Source organism: Camarhynchus parvulus, chromosome 23 (genome assembly GCF_901933205.1).
Source record: "Camarhynchus parvulus chromosome 23, STF_HiC, whole genome shotgun sequence".
Lineage (NCBI taxonomy): Eukaryota > Metazoa > Chordata > Aves > Passeriformes > Thraupidae > Camarhynchus > Camarhynchus parvulus.
Window position 1 is genome coordinate 1,342,235 of NC_044593.1, and position 18,884 is coordinate 1,361,118.

General features: G+C 56.7%; 1 protein-coding gene across 1 annotated transcript; it reads left to right on the top strand.

The window, feature by feature from the left end:
• Positions 1 to 671: 671 nt before the first annotated feature.
• On the top strand, positions 672 to 11,984 carry NT5C1A (5'-nucleotidase, cytosolic IA). The gene is made up of 6 exons (XM_030964590.1): positions 672 to 804; positions 6,523 to 6,690; positions 7,481 to 7,610; positions 7,860 to 7,982; positions 8,412 to 8,596; positions 9,190 to 11,984. The coding sequence occupies exons 1-6, from the start codon at positions 709 to 711 to the stop codon at positions 9,556 to 9,558; spliced, it is 1,071 nt and encodes a 356-aa protein (XP_030820450.1). The 5' UTR covers positions 672 to 708; the 3' UTR covers positions 9,559 to 11,984.
• The last annotated feature ends 6,900 nt before the right edge of the window (positions 11,985 to 18,884 follow it).

Genomic DNA, 18,884 nt, shown 5'->3' on the forward strand with positions numbered 1-18,884 from the left:
CTCTCCCCGGGTGAGATCTCCATCCCTTGCCCCTTTTCCTGGCTCTTTGAGTTTTGGTTTCTGGGCTGCACCCCCTGCTCCCCAAAGGCTTCTGGGGTTCTGCTGCTCGTGGGGGAATTTTTAGCCTGAGCTGAGTGTGCGGCTCTGTGGCTGCTCCCACCAGCACTCCGGGCAGAGGAGAGCCTTAATCAACACCCGCACTCATTCCATGAACCAGAGAATGGCACAGCAGCTCACCCTGGCACGGAGCGGGGTCCCACCACCCCTCTGTCCCCCCTGTGCTCCCAGCACTGCCCACCCTCCCCGAGTGTCCCCCCTGCGCTCCCAAGGATTCCAAACCCCAGACCCGCGGCTGGGCACAGCCGGAGCAGCGACGAGCCGGGGACCGAGCAGCGTCCCCAGCGCTGCCCCACCGCTCCTGCTCCGTGTCCTGCTGATGGCACCTTTGTCCCCAGCCCCTTCCCCTCTCTCCCCTCAATTCCCCGCAGCTCCGCGGTATCACCGGGCGGCGGCGGCGGCGAGGAGCGCTCGGTGCCGAAGAGGTTAATCCGTGTCCCGGTGGACTGAAAGCCCGGAGCTTCATGGGACGCCATATAAAGCGCGTTCCGCCGGCCCGGCCCCGGCCCCGGGAGCTGCCGGGACGCGCGGAGCGTGGCCGCGCACGGAGCGGAGCCGCCGGTGCCGCCGGTGCCCCGGAGCCGCCGGGCCATGGAGCCGCCGGGCCCCGCCGGAGCGCCGGGCCGGCCCTGGGATGAAGCCAAGGCTTTCTACGACAACCTGGCCCCCAAGAAGAAACCCAAATCGGTGAGAGCCCCCGCGCAGCAGCGCTCCCCGCCTGCCCCATCTCCTGCCGGGGCTCTCCGGGTGTCCCAGGTGTCCCATCTCCTGCGAGCTCTCATCTTCCCTGGGTTCCCCCATGGAGCCCCTCCGGGTGTATGTGGGTGCTCCATCTCCTCCAGGATCCCTCCTGGTGCCCCATCTCCTCCAGGATCTCTGGGATCCCTCCTGGTGCCCCATTTCCCCCACGCATTTTGGGGTCCCCCTGAGTGTCTCCCTGTTCCCCGTCTCCTCCAGGCTCTGTGGGGTCCCCCATGGTGTCCCTGGTGTTTCTCTGACCCCCTGCCTCCATCCAGCTCCTTGGGGATGCCCCCTCTCTCTCCAGGTGCCCCCATTCCTCCATGGCATCCCTCGGTTTCTGGGGTCTCCCTGGGTTCCCGCAGGTCCCCGAGGTGCTCCTGGCTCCCTCCTGGGCTGAGCTGTCCTTGCAGAGTGGCCCGGTGCCCCATGAGCTGCCTGTGCCAAGGCGGGAGGCCCTGGCAGGGACAGGAGGGGTGGCACTGACAGAGCTGGGGGCAGCCAGGAGCTGCTGGGCCAGGGGGTGTCACAGGGGTGTCACAGGGGTGTCGCTGCCCCTCGCTGCCCCCGCAGATCAGAGGGACAGCTTGTGTTATCTAATGAGGGCTGAGCCTTGCCGGCTTTAACCACGGGCGTGCCTGGAAGTGCGGCCGTGTCCCGGCATGGCAGCGGGGCTGGCAGGGCTGGGGGCTGTGCCCGCCTGTCCCTGCAGCCTCTGGAACCCCCCAGACACAGCCACAGCCACCCTCGGGGCCGTGGGACCCCCAAAACCTGGGGTCTGGCAGAGGCGCTGGACCTGGTGACAGCTGGCACCTCCTGTGACAACTGGCACCTCCTGTGCCACCCTCCTTGCTGGCGCCTCCTGTGAGCTCTCCACAAGGGGACACGTCCAAACCCTCACTTGGGGCAGCCCTTGTGCCTTCCCTTCCCTCAGCCCCGTTCCTGGACCCTCTGCCAGCTCACGTTGCTGCTGCCTGTGCCCTTCCCAGAGCAGAGGCACAGCCTGGCTGGGTGGCAGGATGCAGCTCCTTGTCTTTCATGCCCTGCTTTGCCCATGGATGCCAGCCCAGGCTCCTCCTCTTCCTCTCCTCGCAGCCAGCTCGCTGACCAGGGGAAACTGAGGCACAGGGAGGAGGGCAGCCATGTGCTTTGCAAACCGAGATCTGGGAGCTCACATCCTGCAGCTGGGCTGTGCCCTGTGGGGCTGGGGGTGATGCCAGGAGCTGTGCCAGCCTCTCCTGGGTGCCCTGTGGCTGTGGGCAGCCAGCTCAGCTGTGCCCTGTGGGGCTGGGGGTGATGCCAGGCTCTGTGCCAGCCTCTCCTGGGTGCCCTGTGGCTGTGGGCAGCCAGCTCAGCTGTGCCCTGTGGGGCTGGGGGTGATGCCAGGCTCTGTGCCAGCCTCTCCTGGGTGCCCTGTGGCTGTGGGCAGCCAGCTCAGCTGTGCCCTGTGGGGCTGGGGGTGATGCCAGGCTCTGTGCCAGCCTCTCCTGGGTGCCCTGTGGCTGTGGGCAGCCAGCTCAGCTGCCCTCACACAGCTGCCAGCCCGTGATGGATGGCTGCAGGGCGCTTTTCTGCAGTATAAATAATGTTCTTGGAAAACTCCAAACCAGCCTGAACTTTAATCCGATCCCGAGCAGGGGGCTGGTGGTGCCCGGGGCTCCTTTAGGAAATGGGGTTTGGTGTCGTCTGTCTGTCTGTCTGTCCTCCTGGCCCTACAGGAGCAGGAGAGAGCTGTGGGGTGGCAGGAGAAAAGGTGATTTTGGGAAGCCATTCCTGGCTGGGGAATGGGTTAATGGGGCATTCCTGCTTTGCAGCGGTCGCAGCTCTTCCCGCAGCCTGGCTCCTGCCAGGGAGGTCAGCAATGGGACCTGTCACCCTTCAGCAATGCTGGAAATGTCCCCAGCCTCTCTGGTGACACTGAGAGCTGCTTTTCTGCTTTCTCCCTTCCTCTGGGCACCCTTTGGGACCCATCCCTCTCACCCATGTGTGATTTTTGGGGATGCTGGAGTGGGGATAATGCTTGACCATGGAGCATACCCTTCCCTTTCCCTTTCCATGACCAAAATCCTCTGAATGTTGAATTAATCACAAGGATTTGGTCTCCTGCAGCATCCAGGGAAGTGCCCAGAATTCCTGCAGGATTTTAGGATGGAGTTGGGTCCAAGCAAAAGGATGCAGGGGTGCAGAATGGGGTCCCCAGTGTGGCTCCTCCAGGGGTGGCAGTGGAGCTGCTGGGGTTGGGTGGCACTGTGGGCACCTGTGGCTCTCGTGGGTGGGAGGACACGGCACATCCTGGGAGCCTGTGGGATTTCCAAAAATCTGCCTCTAATCCTTGGGGGGCTGCTGGGGATTTACTGATTAGAGCAGCGATTTAAAGGCTGCCAGCTGTTGGATCTGCAGGCAGAAAATTGGGCTGTTCCCAGTCACTCCTGAAATTCACCTTCACCCCAAAACTGGGGGGTTTGGGGTCTGGGCTGGGGTTTGCACTCAGTGGAGCTGGAGGAGCCTGCTGGAAAGGGCTTTTTACACTCCTCAGGTGGGATTTGGGCCTTGTGGAACTCCTGGAGCTGTGCCAGTGGCTGATGTTCCTCTGACACGTCCCTGGTCGTCCCTCCTGTTTGGCTGAACATTGGGATGGGACCTTCCCTCACCCTGTTCACGCTCCTCTTAAACCCATCATTAATCTCTTGCTCGAGGTTCAGGAGGGGCTGGATCTGACCTTCCCATGGGAAGGAAGAGGAGCTCACCATGAACCCCCAGATTCAGTTGGATTCGGCTGAGCAGAGCCTGGGCTTGTGGTGGATGAGCTTTCGCTGACCTTGGCTGGCCTTGGATGCTGCTCTGAGGGGAAAACAGAGTTTGTGATTCAGCCCGAACCCTGCAGGGCTGAGGCAGCCAGAGCAGGAGGCTGTGGTGGGATGGGGGCTGTGGGACCAAATCCAGCCCAGCCAGGGCTGGCAGTGGGACCCCTCCCATGCACACATTTCCTCTTACAAAAGAAGAATATTTGCCTTGAAACATCTCAGTTTCTGGGGAAATGTGGGGTTGGGTGGGTTGTTAGCAGCACTCAGAGGGAGGATTTGAGGTGCTGTGGTTCCTGAGGCTTTTTAAAGCTCATTTTTGAGCGTTGCAATGACCATCTGCAGCACTAATGGGGACGGAGAGGCATCCAAACAACCTTGAGGAGGGAACGCTTCCAAATGAAATCCACTTCAAAGAAATGTCAAAACGCAGATCCCTCCTCGCAGCGCAGAATCGCCTCGTTTTTCCAAATGTCAGCATTTCCCAGGGAACAGCAGGGCTGCTCCAGCCCAGCCAGAGCTGGGAGCTGCCTTAGCACCCGGGTGAGACTTTCCTGCCCCGAGTGCTCCACAAGGTGCAAATCTTCCTTGGCAGCTCCCGTTCCCAGAGCTCCCTGCCCTCGGGCACCCGGGGCTCCAGCTGCCCACGCCGGGGCACAGGCAGGGCCTGGAGCTCAGGGTTATTTTTATTGCCGTGTTTATTGCCTCTTCAATGAACCTCCCCGAGGGCTGGTGCCTTTCAGAGGCGGGGAAGGGACCTTGAGCAGCCGGGGCTGTTGTGCAAGGTGTGCGTTGAGGGGAGAGGGAGATGGAAATTCCCTCTGGGCGCCCAGCTTGGCTGGTGGCCCCAAATATCCTTCTCAGCCCCTTGAACACGCCTCAGTGCTGTTACATCTGGGCTGCTGAGCTGTTTTCTCTCCTGGGAATCTCCCTGCAGGGCTGACCCCGGCCCCGGATCAGGGAGCAAACGCCTGGAAGATTTCCTGCACAGCCAGCACTACAGGGGCTCTGGGGCAGGATGGAGCAGCAGGACTCCAGCTAATGGCCGGATGTCCCAAGACCTTTCGGAGTTATTAATATTTTCAGCTAATAAATGGCCCATGACGCCAGAGTTATTAATTAATGAGCTGAAGTGCCAAGGCTTGGCCTGTGACCAGTTAATAGCTGACACTCCTTGGGGACCTGGCTGTGGTTCAGTGCTGGTGTCATGGATCAGGTCCTGCCTGTCCTGGGGGTTGCTCCCCTGCTTTCCTAAAAGAGCCACGTCCAAACAGGACCTGATTCCCTGAAAATGCTGTGAGAGAGGGATCCCTGTGCCCACACTGATCTTCTCAGCCCCAGCTAATCTGGGTCTCATCCTAATCGCCCGCTGTTTAATCGCTTTGCTGGGGATTTGGGGGATTTTGGGGGTGGGTGCAGCCTCTGGAGAGGCGCCTGGGATGGATCTGCTGTGGGGCTGGTGCTGGGAATGGCGTGGAGGCTCCCACTGACTCATTCCTGGGTGGGGCTGGGGGCAGAGCCAGCCCCAGGGCGAGCCCAGCGTGGATGGGGCACCCTGGCCCTTGCAAAGTTCAGCCCCGGGCAGGGTGGGAGCTTGAACTTTGGAGCACCTGGAGGAGGCACCCTCCACCCTGAGCAAATGGCATTGCCAGAGGATTACTCATGGCACAGAGGATCCTGGAAGGCACAGAGGAGCAGGGGGTGAGGTGTTCCTGCAGTGCTCACAGCCAGGATTCCTCAGAGAGCCCCCAAGCCCTGTCCTGCCCTCTGGACTCCTCTGTAGGGGACAGGACTCCCTGTGCCACTGTCCCTCTGGAGGATTTGCTGTCCTGGCAGCCAGGATTGCTCACTGGCCGTCGGTAATTAACTTATTTTTGTGCTTGCAAGTGAGTGATGGGGATTAACAGGGGAGAGAGGGAGGATGGGTGGGGGTCAAGATGAACTTGACTTCCCCTCTGTCCCCTCTGTCCCTCTGGAGGTGCCTCGTTGGCTTCAGCTGGAGGAGGTTTTGGATTTGGGTTTTGGATGGAACATCAATAATAATGACTCATAAATCATTGCTTGCACCACCTGTTTGTCATGTTTCCACCCACAATAACCGTATCAAGTGTTCGGAGGAGCTGAGCTGGCACGGAGCTGTTTGTCACATCTGGACGGCATCACGGGATGCGGATCTGGCTCAGCCGCAGAGCGCGGCTCGTTCCTGCCTGGGGGGTGGGAAAAGCCACACAAATTCCTTCTGCACGGCCTTCAGCAGCTCCTCCTGGGGTCTGCACGGGTTCTGGGAGCCTGTTTGCAGCGGGAGGGCTCGGCAGTGGGATCTGAGGTGTCCCAAATGCGTGAGGATGGAGCATCAGGGGTCTGAGGATGAGGGAAGAGATGAGGATCTGACTCCATGTTTCAGAAGGCTTGATTTATTATTTCATGATATATGTTATATTAAAACTAGACTAAAAGAATAGAAGAAAGGATTTCATCAGAAGGCTGGCTAAGAATAGAATAGGAAAGAATGATAACAAAGGTCTGTGGCTCAGACTCTCTGTCTGAGCCCCCTGATTGTGATTGGCCATTAATTAGAAACAACCAACATGGGCCAATCACAGATCCCCCTGTTGCATTCCACAGCAGCAGATAACCAATGTTTACATTCTGTTCCTGAGGCCTCTCAGCTTCTCAGGAGGAAAAATCCAAAGGAAAGGATTTTTCATAAAAGATGCCTGTGACAGGGCTTCATCTGTTCAGGCGCTGGGATGCAGCCGCTCTGTCGTTCTCCGAATCATTTCAGAGGTGTCACCCACCTCGTGGCCTTTCATGGCTGGGAGATCCACCCAGGGGCTGCCTCCCTGACTCGTCCCTGTGCCCACAGCCCAAACCTGAGAACGCCATCACCATCGCCGTGTCCTCGCGGGCGCTGTTCCGCATGGAGGAGGAGCAGAAGATCTACACGGAGCAGGGCGTGGAGGCCTATGTGAAATACCAGCTGGACCACGAGAACGAGCCCTTCCTCCCTGGGGCTGCCTTCCCCTTCGTCAAGGTGAGCAGCCACAGCTCCCCAGAAATTCTGGGGAGGGGACAGAGCTCGTGTGGGGCCAGGATGGACACGAGCCACGGAGCAAACACAGGGCAGACAAACCTCCCAGCAAGTGATGTGCTGCTTCCAGGGCTGGATTTTCCATCCTGAGTCCAAGAATTGGACAAATCATCTCCTTGGATCACATTTAAAGTTTCCCTTTAGGGAATTGTCTTTTTTTTCTTTTTGTAATTATGATTATTATTACAATTTATTTATTCTTGTAAATTGGCTGAGTTTAGCCTTGCTCCCGAGTCGGCCAATTTCTAATTCTGACATGTTGAAATGAGGCATTTCAAACTTGAAAATTATTTTCTAACTCCTGTAGCAGTTAGTGCAGTTTTGGGTGCTGGAGCCCGTTCCCAATAAATAGATTAATCAGCTCTGTGGGGCAAGACTTGTTTCTGATTGCTTGAAAAAACACTTATCTGTCACTTGGAGCTAATTTATCCCCATTTAATAACTCCAAACCTTTTGTGTTTGAAAACAGAGGAGTAGCTAGGTGGAATTTTTCCCCCTCTTAAAATGAATCTATTTTTTCCCTGCTGATGCCAGCTTGGCTCGGGGTGTAGTTGAGGTGGGGATTTTGGTCACCAGGAGTGTTTTGTTGATGGGAAGGGGTGAAGACCACACCTAGGGCTGGTCAGATTTGTGGATTTAGTGACCAGGAGTGTTTTGCTGGGTGGGAAGGGGGTCGGGGCCATGCCTGGGGGGGCCTGGCTGACACCCACCCCCTCTCCCTGGGGTGCTGCAGGCTCTGGAGGCAGTGAATGCTCAGCTCCGTGAGCTCTACCCCGACAGCGAGGAGCTCTTCGACATCGTCCTCATGACCAACAACCACGCCCAGGTTGGGGTTCGCCTGATCAACAGCATCAACCACTACGGTGAGATGGGGACACAGCTGGCCTTGGTGGCTTTTGGGGGGTGGCATTGCTGGGCACCAAGAAAAGGAGATGTTTTCTCCCATTTTTCCTGCTTCTCCCGGATTTTCTGCGTGTTGGATGGTGGGGAGGAGCTCTGGGTGCTGGCCCTGCTGTTGGGCAGCAGAACCAGAATTAACCCCAGCCCTTCCAGCACCAAGGCTGGGTCTGGGGGAGCAGCCAGGCTCACCCCGGGGTCCCTCTTGCCCCCAGATCTGTTCATCGAGAGGTTCTGCATGACGGGAGGGAACAGCCCCATCTGTTACCTCAAGGCCTATCACACCAACCTCTACCTCTCCTCCGACGCCGAGAAAGTGAGTGGGGCCATTGAAGAGGGTGAGTCTGGGGTCCAGCTCAATGTGGGGGCAGTGGGGGGAACCTGGAGCCCTCAGGGGGTTGATCCCAGGAAGGATAACTCCAATTTCCATGTCCCTAATCCAACGTGCACTTAAGGTTTGCCTCGCCCCACGTCTCTGACTCTCCAAAGAGCCTCCAGTTTCCATAGAAATGAGCCTTTCCTCCAGCTCCACAGCTCTCCCGAGGCAAAGGCGGTGTTTTTGCTCCTTAATTCTTGTATGCAAAGGGTGATTTGTCATCTGGGGGTTTGTTTTTGCCGTGGAAGCTCTCGGGGCCAAGCTGCAGGTGCTGCCGCTCGCGTTTCCTTGCGGCGTTTTGCTCCCAGCCCATCGTGTTTTGTTCTGCTCCTCGCTGCTGAGCCACGAGGACGGATCCTTGGATAACTGCCACCTCCTGCCTCACCCTTAGGGATTGCTGCAGCCACCATCTTCAGCCCCAGCAGGGACCTGGAGGTGTCAGAGAAGCAGCTGAGGGTGGCGTTCGACGGGGACGCCGTGCTCTTCTCGGATGAGTCGGAGCAGATCGTGAAGGCTCACGGCCTGGACATGTTCTTTGAGCACGAAAAGGCTCACGAGAACAAGCCCCTGGCACAGGTAGAGATGGGCTGAGGGCAGGAAAAGGCTCTGGGAGAGAGGCAGCCCCCATGGGATGCTTCAAACTCTGGGATCAAGCCACAGTGGGGTGCAAGGTTGTGACCGTGTTCACAGGGGTCTGAGGATGAGGGAAGAGACGAGGATCTGACTCCGTGTTTCAGAAGGCTTGATTTATTATTTTATGATATATATTATATTAAAAGTATACTAAAAGAATAGAAGAAAGGATTTCATCAGAAGGCTGGCTAAGAATAGAAAAAGAAGGAATGATAACAAAGGCTTGTGGCTCGGGCAGAGAGTCCGAGCCAGCTGGACTGTGATTGGCCATTAATTAGAAACAACCACATGAGACCAATCACAGATGCGCCTGTTGCATTCCACAGCAGCAGATAACCATTGTTTACATTTTGTTCCTGAGGCCTCTCAGCTTCTGCAGGAGGAAAAATCGAAAGGAAAGGATTTTTCATAAAAGATGTCTGCGACACGAGGTGGTGGCACGGGGGACGGTTTGGGGTCATTTTTGGGGTGGCTCACAGGGTGATGACAGGAAGCTGGTGACTGTAAGGCTGACAGAAGATTTCTTGCTCCTTCAGGGCCCCCTGAAGGGCTTCCTGGAGGCGCTGGGGAAGCTGCAGAAGAAGTTCTACTCCAAGGGGCTGAGGCTGGAGTGCCCCATCCGCACGTACCTGGTGACGGCGCGCAGCGCGGCCAGCTCGGGCGCCCGCGCCCTAAAGACTCTGCGCAGCTGGGGCCTGGAGACGGACGAGGCTCTGTTCCTGGCAGGGGCTCCCAAGGGCCCTCTGCTCAGGAAGATCAGGCCCCACATCTTCTTCGACGACCAGATGTTCCACGTGGAGGGAGCGCAGGAGATGGGCGCCGTGGCCGCCCACGTCCCCTACGGCATCGCCCAGAAGCACAAGCGGCCGGCGCAGGAGAAGCAGCAGACCCCAAACAGCAAATAGTGGGGTTGGGGGGATCCCCCAAAGCCCAGCATGGACCTCATCCCGTGAGCCAGGCGCCCTGCTCGTGCAGGGAATGTTTGTTCTGGGAATGGGGGCTCATCCCCACCCCCGGGTTAGGGGCAGGAGAGAGGAGGAAAATGTCCTTGGTGCCTCTGTTTGCTGCTGTTCCTCGTGGGGCTGGGGCCTCCTCTGTGCCAGGAGGTGTTTTCCCAGTTTATCTGTGCACTCTGCACTTGCTTCGGGCAAAAACCCCTCGAGGATGGGTCTGCCTTGTGTGGAATCTTTGTGCCAGGCAGGTTTAACCTATTTATTTTAACCTATTTATTTAAAACCCCCAGTGACTCCCAAAGCCTTCTGGCTTTCCCAAGCAAATGTTTAGGCTGAACTGGAAAATTGGGAGCACTCAAAAGCCTTGCAAGCAGCTTTGAAACAAAATTTTGTCCCTTTTAACTGGAATTAAACCGTGATATTGTTCCTTCACAGCCCCAGCTGCTGCTCCCCAACCAGAAAATACTCAGTGTCTGTCCTTTCACCAAGATTTTGCCAGCTTAAATTTGGAAAAATAGAAACAAATACTTAACATACTAAAAAAGAAAAAAAAAAATCCTGTTTCCTGCTTGGAGCTTTGGGCTGGTGTATTGTTGGCCCAGGTTTTTCTATGTGGGTTTCACACTTGCATGATTTAGCACTTAAAACTAATAATCTCAGTGAGCATCCAAAGCCCAGCTTGTCCAAGGGCTGCAGACGCATGCCCAGGGCTTGAATTAAGTTAAAAGCAGGCCTTGATATATCAGGGACATCATTTGAAGTCCATTTAGGTAAATCTGCACAGAATTTCAGCCTGGGGATTTCAATTAAAGGATTTTTTCCTCCCTTTCCAGGCTGAGCCCATGTGAGTTGATAATCTTTTTCTCCTCAGCTTCTTAAAACCTCTGGTGTTTCCTAAAATAGACACCTCAGTTAGCGATGCTGTGAGAGAACCAAATCTCTGATTAAAAAACAGGATGGGAAATCAATGGGAGAGAAACTGGTGTGAAAATCACACTGACATTTCTGCTCAAAGCCCTGTCCCAAAGGAGACACTCAGGAGGAAAATTTAAAGATTTTGTTTTTCCTCGTGGGTTTTTCTTTTCCTCTATTTTATTTTTATTTTTTGCACGACATCCCATGGCTGAGCAGGAAGGGTGCTCGCTATTATCAGCCAGTTTTCTACAAATACCGTGGGCTGAAATTTTCCAAGTTGTGTGTCTGGCTCTTTCCAGGGAAGTTTCAGCTCAGACAGTGAGGCTGGAGCTGGAGTTATCACCCTTTTGAGGAATATGTAAATAACCAAGCTGGTGATGCCTTCAGTGGCTCTGGAGAGTTTTCTCATTGCACTAAATCCTACTCTAGCAGTGAAAAGCAAATTGCACTTTTTTCCTCCCCCAAAAAAAAATTTTCTTTGGCAGGCTGTTAACTGTCACATCTGGGTGACAAACACCTCGGAGGAAGGTCTGAAATCCAAACAAACAACCGAAAAATCTTGGGAGGAATGAGTTTCTGAGTGTCGCGTCCGCCAGCACTCAGGTTTATAGAGAGGTCTTGTCTTTTTTAGTGTGAACCCGAGATTTTGGGATCTGAACTGGATCTTGGAGGCCTCTCTGGCAGCTGGGAGGGGGAGCACAGCCAGTAAACATTTCCAAGGTGTTTCCTGAAGATGGTGGAAGCCCAGCCAAGCCCAGCTTGTGCAGGGGAGAGGATGTTGCAGGAGGAATGGGATTGTCAGCCAGCCCTGGGGAGCAGGGCAGGGTGCCAGAGCGGCTGGGGACACGGGGATGTGTCCGTGGGATGATCCAGAGGTGATGCTGCTGCTGGCAGGAGGAGATGGATGCCCAGGGAAGCACTGGGTTGTGGTTTTGGGGCAGAACCCTGGATTTCAGCAGATTCCTGCTGCCTCTCCAGGCCCTGAGGTGCGCAGGGAGCTGGGTGCAAGCTGGGGACAGGCTTTTAGTGACCCTGCTCTGGGTCCTCCTGCTGCCAGGGCAGTTTAGGGGCTCCCTGGGAGGTGTGGGGCTCGGGAAATGGGTCCCAGGTGAGCCAGACCTCCCCACATCCCCCCCAAGCAGGGAGGACTTTCCATTCCCACCATGGCTGCCCCTTTTGCTTTTATCCGCGTGGCTTCCTCTGGTTTTGTTTTTTTATTTTTCCTCCTCCATCACTACAACTGGAAGACAAGGACTTGCTGCTTGTGCACTTCCCTCGGGTCCCCTCGGGCTGGGCAGTGTCCCTGGGGTCATCCCCTGGGGTGGGCTCTTCTCTCACAGGGTGCTGCCTCTCCTGCTGACAACGGGACTTTTCCTGCTGTGTGTTGTTGCTGTGGATTTCACTTCATTGTCCCCCGGTGGTTTTTTTGCCATGTAAATGGGATCCCTCGGGCTGTTTTTCCATAATAAACCGTGTTGGGTCCCAGCCCTGCTCCCTCTGTTCTCACAAGGAGTGTTTGGCTCCCTGCTTGGGACCTCCCAGGTTTTATGGTGATGGGGCAGAAGGAAAAAGGGGTTTTGGGGGTTTAAGGGAATTCAGAAAATGTGATTCAAGCTCCTGCTTTGGGACTGGAGACCTGTGGGGGAGGTGGGATTCCAGGGGTGGGATGTGCTGTGATCCAAACGCCTCCCTGTGCTTCGTGAGCAGCTTTTGTGGGGCACCTGGGCTCGTGATGGAGCCCTGGATAAAAATACAGCCTGGCAGGAGACTTTTGTCAGCTTGATCTTCTCCCAGCCAACAGGTGGGAGGCAGCACAGGCTCAGCAGAGGAGATTGATGAGATTTATGGCTGCTGAAGCGCTGGAGCAGCGACGCTGCAGCTCCTCCCTGCCAGTCAGGGCAACAGATGGACTGAGGGGAAGCAGCAAATTCTCCATCCATCACCAAATATAGCCAAGGAATGTCCGTGGGCCCCGGGGCAGCGTCCCTGCTATGGGTGTTCATTTAAGGGATGGATGGCCCTCAGGAGCGCTCCTGCCTCCCCCCAGCCCATCCCCAGCCCTGCTGTGTTCTTCCACCGGATGCTTGGAGGGGAAAAAAAAGAAAAATAAATCGAATTCCAGCACAGATGATGCACCAGGGAAAGCCCAGGTGTGTCCGTGCAGCCCTGGGAGGTCGGGATGTCCACAGCAAAGCCAAAAGCTGCGAGGACAACCCCAAGCTCTTGGCTGTGAGACATGAGGGACAGAGGGAGCTCTGTGCAGGTGGATTTGGGATTTGCTGCGAGGCTGAGGTTTTGATTCTGCTGCCTGTCTCCCAAGGTTTTCCCTTGATCAGGCATGGCAGGGCTTTGCAGGGAGCGTGCTTTGAAATGAAGCCCGTGCAGGAGGAGGAGGAGGCGGAGGCAGAGCTGGTGGGAATTGTGCTGCCACTCAGCAATTGTCAGCACAGATGTTCCCGAGGTAATCACCACCCTGAATAGCAGGGGCTGCTGCTCATGACAAATCGGGATTTAACCCCCAGAACTCATGGGGTGTCTGGAGAGAGCGGGACAGCCCTGGTGAGCGTGGCAGGGAGGTTGGGCAGAGCGTGGACTCTGCTCTCCTGGTCCTTTGTGTGCGCCAGGGGAGTTGTGCCGCGTCCCTGCCTCAGTTTCCCCATCAGCTTGGCAGAATCATGGAATCCCAGACTGGTTTGGGAAGGGAACTTAAACGATCACCCAGTGCCACTTAAAGATCACCCAGTGCCACTCGCTGCCATGGCCAGGGACACCTCCCACTGTCCCAGGGTGCCCCAAGCCCCGTCCAACCTGACCTTGAGCACTTCCTAGAATGGTGAATCTAAATCTCATGAATGATCCAGAGGGAACAGAGGATGATTCCAGCTCATTAGGGAGGGAAAGAAGAAACCCAGGAATGCTCTGAAGTGCAGTGAAACCCCTGCAGTTCCTGGTGTGTGGGGGTCATGCAAATCCACGTCTGTCCTGTGGCCCAGGTGGGAATTCCTCTGCAGTTTTACATCCTCCCTGGAGGGCAGAATAGGCACCAACAGCCCTGAGCAGGAACCTGCAGGATAAAATATCAGGGCAGGGGACCTGGTGACAGGGTGACAGAAACACCCGGAGCTGCAGGGACAGATAAGGGGACCTGGAGGCAGGAGCACAAGCAAAGGGCACTCGCTATCAGCACCGGCGGGGCCGGGCCAGGATTGGAGCAGCCCGACCATCTCGTCCCTTCAACACCGCTATTTTTAGCCGTGCTTGCTGACACCTCTGTCACCAGTGCCTAAAATGGTCCCCCCTGAGCACAGCCAGGGCCACCGAGGGAGCCGTGACCCAGCGGGGCGGGTGTGGAGCCGCTGATGGAGCCTCCCTGCCAAGGGGCAGCTCCGAGCTGGGCCAGCTCCTCCAGAGATGCTCTCTCGGGAGTTCTGCAGTTAATTGAACCCCCCAGATACCTGAAAAGTCTCTGTTTCCACCCACACGGTCAAAGAATGAATCAGAGTTCTTCAGTTTTTGGTCTCAGAGTTGTTTATTATACCTTATCTATAAAAATTTTTCTCCTGCCCAGCCGAGGTCCACTCAGCAGGACAGTTCCAGGCACTCTGACCGCCCTCTTTATCCTTTTGTCTCTTTACACTACAAACCATGTATAACATATTTACAATTACTTTCCAATACCTATCACCTATGTTAGACAGTGAACTTCTGTTCTACACCAATCCCAAAGTGCCAACAGCACAGCAGAAGATGGAGGTAGAAGAGAAGAAGAAGAAGAAGAAGGAGAAGGAGAAGGAGAAGGAGAAGGAGAAGAAGAAGAAGAAGAAGAAGAAGAAGAAGAAGAAGAAGAAGAAGAAGAAGAAGAAGAAGAAGAAGAAGAAGAAGAAAGGCTGGACACACCCAAGTCCCTCCATCTTGTCCCCAAGACCCTATCTAAAAATCCCAAAATCCACTTTTTCACCCAGCGATAATTTTATTATTACACTACTTAAACTTCTGTGGCTTTCAGGTCTTCGTACAAAGCTGGCAATTTGCTGCACGGGTCATAATCAAACCCACAGGTGTTCTGGGCTGTGTGCCAGGGTCTCTGAGCCCCCTGGCATCTCTGGACACCCAGAGGGATGCCCTGAGTTCTGACAACGCTCCAGCTCCGTGTGCAGGGCCTGAAGGGGTCACTGGGGTACCTGCACCCATCACCACCTTGCCAGAGCTGGGAATTGCCCAGCCCTGGCTGGGAATTGCTGCTGTCCCTAAGGGATGTCTCGGTGGGGATGGATCTGGGAATGACCCTTTGGCTGCTGGGCGGTGTCAGAACTCAGTGCATCCCTCTGGGTGTCCAGAGTTACTGAGGACCCCGCTGGGGGCTCAGAGACACTGGCATGCTGCCCAAAACACCTGAGGATTTGATTTTGACCCCTGGAGCAAGTTGCCAACTTTGTATGAGGACCTGAAAGTCACACAGGTTTGAATGGTGTAATAACAAAATGATCACAGGGTGAAAATGCAGATTTTAGGATTTTTGGTGTGGGGGTTATTGGGACAAGATGGAGGAATCTGGGCATGTCCAGCCTTTCTCCTTCTTCTTCTTGTTCTCCATTTTCTGCTGTGATGTTGGCACTTTGGGATTGGGTTAGAGTAGAAGTGCACTGTCTAACATAGGTGATAGGTATTGGGAATTAAGTGCAAATATGTTATATGTAGTTTGCAGTATAAAAGGACAACACCACCTCGGGGGCGGTCAGAGTGCCTGTGGCTGCCCTGCTGAACAGATCTCGGCTGGGCAGAAAGAAAATTTTATAGATAAGAATTAATAAACAACCTCAAGACCGAAAAGCGAAGAGTCCAGACTCGTTCTTCAGCCGCGCGGGCCGAAGCAGAGACACCCTGCACATCCTGCAGCAATTATCAACAGCAACCCGAGAGAGCTGGGGCCAGAGGGCAAAGATCTTGGACCCACAGAGCAAACCCACCCTGCTCCCCCTGCCTGGAGATCCCCTTTTAGGAAAAGCTGCCTGGTTTCCCCAGCTCTGCCCACGGGGGCGGAGATCTGCCCGTCCCGGCGCTTTCCCGTTCCCGCAGCGAGGGCTCCGTTACCGGGGCTGCATTCAAAGCTCTGCTGGCAGCGCTGTGCCGGATGGGGCTGTGCCATAATCCCCCCTGGCAGCAGCGCAGAGCAGAGCACGGGGGGTCTCGGGACCTTCTGGGGCTGCAGGAAAGCTGGAGAGGGATTTGGACAAGGGTATGGAGTGATAGGGTGAGGGAGAATGCGTTTAAACTGAAGAAATGTCGATTTAGACTGGATATTGGGAAGAAATCCTTCTCTCTGAGGGTGGTGAGGCCCTGGCATCAGTTGCCCAGAGAAGCTGAGGATGCCAGGGAGGATAAATGAGGGGAAATCTGCTCCTAATGCACTATGAGGGAAGCTTGGCTTCCCCGGCCCGCGCTGGCTTTCGGTGGGAATTGGAGCACGAGGGAGGGGACATTGCTGGAATTCGGCCCATCCTGATGGGGATGCGTCTGCCCCAGGGATGGGGACAGGGACAGGGATGGGGACAGTTGTGGTGCTGAGCAGGTGCCACGAGAGGGCGTGGAGGGCTGCGAGTGCCGCCAGAGGTGACCTGGTGGCCGATGTCCCCTCCTTGGTGCCCTAATGGCATCACCGCCTTCCCCGGTGCCATCTGGTGCTTCAGGAGCGTGTTTGGGGGCTGTGAACGGGCATCTCTGCCACCTGAGCCCCCGGAATGTCCCCAACCCACCCCCCTCCATGGGGAGGGGCAGCTGCTTGAAGCCCACCAAGCTGGGCGTGCATAGAATTTTCCTCAGCGCCAATTCTGGCGTGGGGCACACGTCCCTGAGTGCCACCTCAGGCACTTTGTCACCCAGGGTGACCTGGCTGGGGGGGGCTGTGGGGCCACCCCACATGGCAGGGGTGGGGTGATGGGGGCTTGTCCTGCTGGCTGCACAAACAGGCCTCCTCCAGGTGCGGCTGGGAATCATTAGGAGCTCTCTGCTGAGTGTGGGAACTGGAAGAGAAAGCTGGAGAGAGGCCTTCTTTCATCTCCCCACTCCCTCCTCCCCCCGTGTCTGCCAAGCCTGGCTTCCTTTTGAATCCTTTAGCTTGTGCCAAGCGAGGGAGAGGAGGAGGAGGGGGGAAGAAAGAGAAAAAGGGAAAAAAAAAAGCAGCAGAAAAAAAAAAAAAAAAGCAACAACCACAGGAATGTGTCCAGGGATCTGGCTTCATTCAGGCTGTGAGCCCTGAATACCCCGGCTCCACTCGGGGAGCTGGAGGGAGGCAGCAGTGGGAAAACAAACAGGGAAGGGCTGTGAGGTGGGGACAAAGGGTATCAGGGAGGGGGACACGTCCCCTGCCATGGTAGCAGGAGTTAGGGTGGCACAGCTGGGAGCAGAGCTGCCGTGTCTGGGTGAATCCTGGCCGTGCTCCATCCCGGGATGGGGACACAGTGCCCATCCCACCGCCCTGGGGACGTGGTGCCCCTGTGCCAGCCTGTCCCTCTGCACAAAGGCAGCAGGGCTGCTGCCAGGGGAGCCTGGGAGCCTTTCCTCCAGCACATCGGGAGCAGGATGGGTTTTGACTCGCTGCCGACTTTATTCCCAGCAAATTAATAATTTCCTCTTGTGGCGGCAGCGTTGGCCTGAGCGTGTGCGCGCTGGTGGCTCCCGCCGCCCTCCCGGCGGGTCCGCGCCGCACCTCCCTCCATCCCCACCCTCAGCTGGGCTCCCTCCAGCTGTGCCGAGCTGTCAGATCCAGCCCAGCTGTGCCGGCCGCGGCCTCGGGAGCATCCCGGCGGGAGCAGGGCCCGCCTGTGAACTGATGCTGCGAGTGCCGGAGGTGCCGGGGAAGCGCCTTGGGTGGCGGCGAGGGAGGCGCAGCTCCAGGGAGGAGCTCTCGCTGCCTCTTGGCTTCGCAGCAGCTCTGGCAGCGCTCGGAGAAACGGGGAAAAAAGCAGCGAGGGAGCCGCCAGCACACGCCGGACTCCGTCCTGAGGACACGGGGCGGCTGCTGGACAATCCCAGCGCGGGATGGCAGCGCTGGGCAGCCCGGCAGAGAGCTGGGGTCTGGCACCCGAGTGCTCGCAAGCGCTCCCCGCTCTTCCCGTGCGCTCCGTGCATCCCCCCCGCGCTCTGGGCGCTCCTTCCAGCGCACGGAAAGCGCTCCCGGGGCTGTCCGTGTGTCCGGCCGCCGCACAGACACCGCTCCCCAGTGCGGGCACCCGCTATCGGCAGATCTGCTGGGAACGCCAGCCATTCCTCGGGCAGCGATTGTGTTTTGTTCCTTATTTATATCCCCGGGGTGGTGCCACAGGTGGGCGATTGTTCCAGCTGACAGCCTGAGAGGCGAAGGAACGAGATTGAACTTCCTGCTATTCAATTAGAGAAAGTGAGCATTCAGCAGCAGCTGCTGGCTGCTGGCAGCAGCCGAACCCTGCCGCGGTGGGCGCAGGAAAAGGCAGGAAAAGCTGCCCGATGCCATGGGCACGGCGGCTTCTGAAGCACCTCTGGCTGCCGCTGCTCTCTCCTGAGCTTGTTTTTTAGGAGATTTCCTGATCAAAGCAGCTCCAAAGCAGAAGTCGGATGAGCTGGGGAAGGGGGTGAGCTGGGAGAAAAGGGGGCTCAGGGGGGATCCCCTGGCTCTGCACAACTCCCTGACAGGAGGGGACAGCCAGGAGAGGGGTCAGGCTCTGCTCCCAGGGAACAGGATGAGAGGAAACAGCATCAGGGGAAGTTTAGCCTGGATAATAATAAAAAAAAAATCACTGAAAAGGTGGTCAGGCACTGGAATGAGCTGCCCAGGGCAGTGGTGGAATCACCATCCCTGGAAGTGTTCAAAACAAAAACAGATGTGGCATTTGGGGACAGGGTTTAATGGAGAGCATGGCGCTGCTGGGTTAATGGTTAGACTCGATTTTAAGGGTCTCTCGCAGCTTTAATGACTCTGTGAGAAGCACCAGCACGGAAAACAGCAGCGTGTGGTGGTGGGGGACACTCCAAGTGGGGAGAGGCTGTGCCAGGAGGCAAAGCCAGGAGCTGGAAATGCCGGAGGGAGCAGCTTCCCCTCGGGGCAGCCCCTGCTTTGCCCCTGCCCTGAACTCTGCGTGATCCCTGACCCCGGGGCCTCTGTGGCAGAGGGCTGGTGGCTTTGGATGCCCTCTGGATGTGCACTTCCCCTCCTCTGTGCTGGAAGGGCTGGGGGATGATCCCTTCCCCTGCAGACTGGGAGCCTCCTTGTCCCTGTTTCCCCAGACACGTCTGTTCTCCCTCCTGGAGGCCGGCAAGGGAGGGAGGAGTGTGTGCTCCTGTGAGCTCCACATGGGGAACAAACCTCTCTCCCTCCTCCCCTCACTGCC

Excerpts from the sequence above, each read along its gene's own strand:
- NT5C1A (XM_030964590.1), top strand. The coding sequence starts at position 709 with ATGGAGCCGCCGGGCCCCGCCGGAGCGCCGGGCCGGCCCTGGGATGAA. Across the intron at positions 6,691-7,480 it reads CTGCCTTCCCCTTCGTCAAG|GCTCTGGAGGCAGTGAATGC; the intron begins GTGAGCAGCCAC and ends GGGGTGCTGCAG. Across the intron at positions 7,611-7,859 it reads CAACAGCATCAACCACTACG|ATCTGTTCATCGAGAGGTTC; the intron begins GTGAGATGGGGA and ends TCTTGCCCCCAG.